The sequence below is a fragment of the Spinacia oleracea genome, chromosome 2 (genome assembly GCF_020520425.1).
Source record: "Spinacia oleracea cultivar Varoflay chromosome 2, BTI_SOV_V1, whole genome shotgun sequence".
In the NCBI taxonomy this organism is placed as follows: domain Eukaryota; kingdom Viridiplantae; phylum Streptophyta; class Magnoliopsida; order Caryophyllales; family Amaranthaceae; genus Spinacia; species Spinacia oleracea.
In genome coordinates this window covers 9197568-9205289 of record NC_079488.1, presented here as the reverse complement: position 1 = coordinate 9205289, position 7722 = coordinate 9197568, and the positions used below count along the sequence as shown (strand labels likewise).

Sequence of the window (7722 nt, the reverse complement as noted above, 5' to 3'; positions counted from 1 at the left end):
TCTCTCTCTCTCTAAAAGAAGCTATGATATTTGGATGAGTGGAATATCTCCATCAAAATCCAGCAAGCCACCAACCAACCACCGTCATCAGCTCACTACCGCCAAGCCGCTATCAGCGCCACCTCGCCAATCCGGCAATCCCCTAAGCTCTTTCTCCATCCCCGAGCTTTGTCTTCCTCCTTCAATTGTGGATTTTAATTTGTGATTTTAAAGATTTCGATCATATGTTCTTCTGTGTAACCTTAAATAAGCCATTGTTGAGGGTCATAAAATCTAGAGATTATCCTAAATTATTTATTTAATTTTTTTCTTTTGAAGCGAATTTCATCATGAATTTTATCAATTTGTTTAGACATGCTTCTATAAACATTTGAGTTGGTTCTTGTGATCTTATCTTACTATTTGTAATTTTGAGAATATGTGGGTACAGAAACAAATTTATTTTAATTGTATTTATTGAGTTATTGTGATTACATTAATTACTGAGAAAAAGTGTTAATGAATGGCGAGCAAAGGTGAAAATACAAATGCCATTATAAAATCTCGGTTCTCCGTCAAAAAATATTCACCAATTTAATTATGTATTACTATTTTTTTGTGTTATCACTTATTTAGATGTAAGCTAGCGATGTTGGTACATTAGTACTTCGTAGTATTGACAGATTGATAAATGATTTAATTACAGTACATAAAAATGTCGGCGGGTATAGGCGGGTATTTACAAGTGGTGGATATCCACTTGGGTGATGGGGCGGGTATGGATTTAGGAATGTACCCGCACAGGCGGGCATGGATGTTGAAAATTTACCCGTCATGGGTGGCGAGTAGTTGGCGGGTATACCTTTTTTGGCGGGTACGGGTGTGAGGGGGGTGCCCATACCCACACCGCCTAATTGTCATCCCTACTCGCCACAGAGTTCGCAATAAATGACTTGGGTCCCTTGAGCTACTTCTTGGAAATAGTCGTCTCCTGGGACAAGGATAGTCTTTTCATGTCTCATGGTACTTATGCTGAAGAAATTCTTGATATAGCAAGAATGTCCCAATGCAAGCCCTGCCTAACTCCTGTTGATATTAAAGGGAAGTTAAATACGAGTTATGGTGCTTCTTATGATGATCCGACACACTATCGTCGCCTTGCAAGTGCTTTGCAGTACTTAACTTTCACTCGCCCAAACATATCATATGATGTTCAACAGGTTTGCTTGTTTATCCATGATCCAAAAGTGGAATACATGGGTGCTCTGAAACATGGTCCTCGGCATGTTAAAGGTACCCTTGATTATGGTACACATTTGTACAAATCTTCATTGCAATCACTTGTATCATACACCGATGCTGATTGGGGTGGATGTCTGGATACTCCACCTCAGGTTATTGTATCTTCTTTGGGGACAACTTGATTTCTTGGTCATCTAGATGTCAACCAACTCTGTCGAAATCTAGTTCTGAAGCTGAATATAGAGGAGTGCTAACGTTGTCTCCGAATCTTGTTGGATTTGTAATTTATTTCTTGAACTTCAATGCCCAATCCGTAAGGCAACTTTGGTCTACTGCAATAATGTGAGTGTTATATACTTGTTTGGTAATCCGATTCAACACCTGCGCCCAAAACACATCAAAAATGGATATTCATTTTTTTTCTAGAAAAGGTTAAACGTGGGGAGGTACGTGTCCTACATGTTCCCTACCGTTATCAGATTGCCGATATTTTCACAAAAGGTCTTCCGCGCGTACTATTTGATGATTTTCGAGACAGTCTAATCGTTCGTAAACCTACCGCTTCGACTGCGGGGGTGTAATAGACTATGCAAATATGGTAAATATTATTAGTCAAAGTTTTGTAACTATAGTTAGCATACGTTAGACTATTTAGTCATAATAATCCCTAAATTGTTGCCTAATTTGTAGCCTACAATTATGTTGTAAATCATGTATATTAACTAAACGGATTTTTCATAAGATACCCCCGAGGTTTAACTTAATTCACCAAATACCCTCGTGTTTTCAATAATCACCATATACCCCTGAGGTTTTAAAATAATTCACTATTTAACCCTGCCGTTAAGTCACTGTTAGAATTTAGGAGTTGCATCTTCTTCGGCCCTCATTCTTCATCTTCTCTCTCCACCTTCTTCATATTTTCACTCCTACTTCGATATGATCTTCAATTCCTCCTTCCAGCTCCCAGTGATTTTGATACTAAACATATAGGCGACTCCCAAGAGGTCACAATCCATGCCTATAATGTTAGCAGAAACACAATAATCAGTTGAGATCCTTTTCACAATGCACTGTTCTCCAGAACCTAATTCAAATCTAGACTGAAAAATCAATTCACAAGTGAACACAACTGTTAATTAAGAGGTTGCATATGAATGAAACACGATTGAATCACAAGTTACAATATTGATGTCTCCTTTGGTACTCCAATGAACAAACCCAATAATCTCCCACGATCTAATTCAATCAAGTTGTCCCAAAAGAAATAAATAAGAACAAGTAAACTTGAAATCAAATAAATTGGTAAACCCATGTCGAATAATCAACCTTAGCTTCATATTCGATTGACCGATTTGCTAGAAAACTCAATAGCTTCAAAATCCCCCTCCAAAATCCACATAAAAAAGGGGAAAAAACCCCTCCAAAATCCACACAATCAGACCCTCCTTCCCTTTTGTCTTTTTCGCTGGTACCAATGGAGCTTTTGCTCCCTCCTTCGCAGCTCTTCCCCATCTCATCGTCCATCATCATTAATCCTCCACCATCAACCAATCATCAGCGCCCATTAAAATTGATGAAGCGGCTCTTGCTAGGGAGGCGAAGACAAAGTTTGATGTTTCAATTGATGATGTTCGAACAATGCTATGATATTAGTGGTTAAGGCAGTTTCAATTGATGGAGTTTGATTGCAGGTGGAGAGAGAATATGGAAAACAAGTGATTTGGTAGGTTGTAACTTTGAAATTGTGAAATCATGAAATATGGGTTTTAATTGATTTTATATTTTAATTTGTTGAAATTACTTTTTTAATTGCTCAATTAAAATTTGAAGAAGGTGGAGAGAGAAGATGGAGGTATGGAGGTCTTCGGGATATGATGAACACAATAATAAGGGAGGACAAAGATTTGGTGTTATGGTGCGTGAGGTGTGAATGAAGGAGGGAGAAACAAGATGGTGTAAAATAACAAAAAATTTGACGGCGTTAGACAAAAAGGGAAAATCGTGAATTATTTAAAACGTCAAGGGTATATGTGTAGACACCTACTTTTGTCCCCATTCCCGAAAGGGAAGGTTCGATGATGAAAACATAAATCTCCACTTGACAACGCATCTCCTATAAAATAACGAATCTCAATTCCCCTTTTCATTTCACCCGAAACCTGCTATTTATAGAAACCTACTATTTATGGAAACCTGCTAAAAGTAGTAACTGCCGTAAAGGGTAGCTTCTAAAAGTGGCAAGTCATAAAAGATAGAAACCTGTCAGAATTAGGTGTTGCACTCCAACATAAATCCTAAATGAGATAGAAAACTGCGAGAATCCTATTCCTAATATGATTCGGAAATAAGAGTCACGTATTAATTAAAATCCTAACGAGCCTAGAGTTCGTAACGGGCCCAGACGCATTCCGTCATGAAGTTAATACGCACTAAAAGACTCGATTAAGTCTCAAACACTCCGGATTCTAAGAGTCCAAATCTGACAAAGAACTCGGCCCAGACATCACTTTCAACGCCCAGAGCTGGGCGCCGGAATCTTTAACGCCCAGCCCTGGGCGCTGAAATTGCATGGATCTCTATTTTCAACGCCCAGCCCTGGGCGCCGAAATCTTTGACGCCCAGAGCTGGGCGCCGAAACTACCTGGTACGTGTTTTTTCCTAATTCTTTGTGGATTAGAGCTCTGCAATTCTATCTTTCCACGAACTCTTCCCTATAAATACAACCACAAATTCGACGTGAACACAACACACAATTCATATTCTGAGTATTGACTCCAACCCTTAGCCTAAGCCTCACGCTGCGAAATTGTTCACGCGTTCTGTCGCAATCGATCCATAAATTGAACAGAACGTATCCTGTCCCATAATTTGAGATTCGTTAAATAAAAAGGAGAAATAGCAAAGTCAAAGTGGTTAGTTTTCTAAGAACCGTGACGCACCTCTCAAGGGTGCGTCGTAATGTGTCCTTTTTCGATGATTTAATTGCTTTCCTCGCCCTTTTTATGAACTGTTAAACTAACTAAATCTGATTGTTCTATCACGCTTAATAAATATAATATTTTTGGGAAATTGGATTATCATGCTAGGTCCCTTAATGCTATCTAAATCAGATAATCGCGATCGATCTAGTATTATATGCTGCATATTGCTAAAATCAACTCATATTAGTTTAATAGTTAACGCATGTCCCTTCAATTATTTATGCTGAGCTAGTAAGGATATCCTGCCTCTGGAGTTATCGACGAGCGAAGTACTCCTCTCAGTAGTTACAGTCCCCCGAACCCTCAATCTCTACCTTGCGGGTGTATGTTGAGAGATCCCCACACTAGGGATCACAGGGGAACCTACGGCCGCCGTGGTCAAACATAATTGCACTCCCTTTATGTCACGATAACCGGGTTTTGTCAGTTTTTCTCATTGTTGTTAAAAACTGAATGGCGACTCCTATATTACTAGTCAATTGGGTGTAAACTCACAGGAAATCCAATTACACTTGATTGAATAAAAAGAATCGTCACACCCACGAGGGACGAGGTCACGCATTAGCCTCGTGCTTTTTCGACCCCCTCACAGTGACGACTCTGCTGGGGATAGTGAAGGAAATACTCGTGCTTGTAGGTAATCAAAATAGCCGAAGGGTGAAACGATCCTACCCCGCGTTTATTTCCCCATCAAGTTGGGACGACCTGAAAATCAGCATATTAATGTGAACGGACAGAACCGCATAACGAATCTCGGCTCCCTCGGGAGTTGGGACTAAGGATACCTTTTTTCGCCAATAGGGGGGTGCATACGCCGCGTATGTTGCCCACTCGGTACTTGTGCAGGTAGTACACCTATCCCGAACCCAATCGCTCGCTCATTAGGTCCCTCTCGCCTGCATGCCCCCTTGGCTTGCACTTGCGGGTTGGCCTCTTGAGCAAAATTCGTCTGTTGAAGATACTACCTCGACCGGGGCATGTGTTGGATCTACGATAGAAGCGGTACCAAGCCAGGCGCAAATAACTACCCATAGAAGCCTATCATAAACTACGTGACATATTTAATTTTCAAATCCATGTTTGTAATGTAGTTATGTGTAGCGAACTATGTGACTATGTTATGATTGTGCGTACGAATAATGCTAGACAAATAATGCTAGAAAACCAACGACCTTAAAAATTGCCCAAACATTCATGAACCAATTGGCCAAAGAGTTATACCAAAATACGTGTTTCACAAACCCGAACGATCGCCACAAAAATAAGCAACGCTCGGGATGGCCTGTAACAAATCCCACAAACGCTGCACAACGCGTAAAGGACGTTATTAGGCAAGCACGCAAAATCGAAGTCGCATAAACAAAAGTAGACGCAAACAGAAAAAGAGAACCAGCCAGGGACGCATTTTCAACGCCTCTGGCTGGGCGCCAGAATTTCTCACGCCCGACGCTGGGCGCTGAAGTTGCTGCTTGGCCTTCTGGTCAGGCGCAGCAGCCTCAGTGCCCGCGAAAAAGAAAACATGTAGCAAAAAAACTGTTCGTAAAAAAAATTGCTGCGAGGGCGTAAGAAAAGCATTCGATTCTAAAAGCGACTCATAAAAATAAATAACTCTTTGTGTCGTTGTTAGGCCTCCTACGACGACGATGTTCGGCACCAAAACCGAGCATGCTAAATAACCTTGAATGTCACATGGGTAAAGTATTCAAAAAAAATGATGTTCGAATAAAGTTTTCAAAGTAAAAATAATGTTCAAATAAAAAAAATCCGAGTCTAGACTAGGTTATGCTAAAGTACAATCTAAATCCTAAGTCTTAGTTGTCTTATCCATAGAATCGGTCCTAATGCTTGGTGTCGTTCTGCAAGTTAAAAGGTTAAACCATATTGAGTCTCCCTTTCTAACATTTAAATCAATAAGCACCCACATGTAATTGTCATCCCTTGCTAAGAGTCTACGGCCTCAATACTCTCTCTCACCAATAAAAAGAACATATTATTTAATTCAAGTGTTTGCAAAATGGAAACAGTCATATTCTGAAAATCATTCCTCCATAGTCGCACAACCCCCAAAGTGAACCTAAGGTGTCAATACCATTGGCATAAAATTAACGGCCTCAAGGCTTATGATCACATTGGGTCACGACTATCATAGTCCTCTCGAGTCACTCACTCCTTGAAGTATTCCTAAGTACGGACTAAAAGATTTTCCATGAATGCAACCTGACAAACCATGAAAATACCCAAATCGGCATGCCATAAGGCTACCATTGGGGTAAAGCAATACATACTAAGAGAGCAGCCGCACTAATGATTCTAGCCTTGCAAAAATAAAAATTCGATCTCCCCAATTATCTACCTTGCCAACATTAAGCAAAATGGAGCATGACAAATGAACACCCAAGGGTTAAAATCTGAAGTGTCAACCAACGAAAGTTATGGTCCAATTAGCCTAAGTCTGAGAGTCGCTTGGTCAAGTGTTATAGGCTTACGCCACGTCATTATTTTGAGTCTAGGCCACCTCCTTGTACTCATACACGGGTTATAATCAGAAAGATTAATGAAAGCTTGAGTCTAAATCACAACTTCCAGTTAAATCCCGGAAACCGGAATCTGAAAAGAAGCAAAAAATTATCTTCGATGTAATTCTTTCGTTAAATTTCAATAAGGTAAAAATAACATTTTGAATCTACGCTATTTGCACATTTAAAGAAACGACTAAATACGCTTGCAAAGTAAGACAATTTTGAAGGAAATAATGCCCTTGGTCCAAGTATGCATTCTATGTTAAGTCTAATAAATGCGGTTCAGTATTAATTAACAAGTTAATAATTCAGTGAGATCAAGTGAGCTGAATGCCTAGCTAGAGGCCGCTTCAGTTCAAGTGGAATTAATGATATTAATCCACAGCTTACTCTTGACTGAACCCGTAGGGTCACACAAATAGTACGTAAACGGATCAAGTATTTAATGGCATTAAATACTCCATCTATGAATATTCGGAACCGACGGATCTTGGTTTCAGTGGGAGCTAAGATCGTCACAGGCAAGAAATGAATACTCCGGAAACGATGATATTGCCGGAAACGGAAATATGGATCGTATCGGAAATATAAATATTATCCAAGTCGTAGATGTTGCCAGAAACGGAAACATGGTACGTATCGGAAAATATTATCGGAAATGGAAATATTGCCAGAATCGGAAATATTGCCGGAAACGGAAATATTGTCAAAATCGGAAATATTACCGGAATCGAAAAATAATTCCGGAAACGGAAATATTAAATATGTGTTCGAAACGGAAATTAATTCCGGAATCGGAAATATTAAATATTGTTCGTATCGGAAATGAATTCCGGAATCGGAAAATTTAATCGGAAGCGCATCGTACGAATAAGCATCGGACGAGGCATGCCGGACGAGGCCCAGCACGAAGCCAGGCCATCGCCCAGCAAGCCAAGCGCGCCGCACAAACAGCCACGCCAGGCCCAGCGCAAGGCCAGGCCCAGCAGGCTGCGCAG

At 40.2% G+C, this 7722-nt stretch overlaps 1 protein-coding gene across 1 annotated transcript; it reads left to right on the top strand.

Moving 5' to 3' along the window:
- The first annotated feature begins 694 nt into the window (after positions 1-694).
- LOC130467207 (uncharacterized mitochondrial protein AtMg00810-like) lies at positions 695-1403 on the top strand. Its single transcript, XM_056835644.1, has 2 exons — positions 695-755; positions 964-1403. Exons 1-2 carry the CDS (start codon positions 695-697, stop codon positions 1401-1403), a joined length of 501 nt encoding a protein of 166 aa, XP_056691622.1.
- The last annotated feature ends 6319 nt before the right edge of the window (positions 1404-7722 follow it).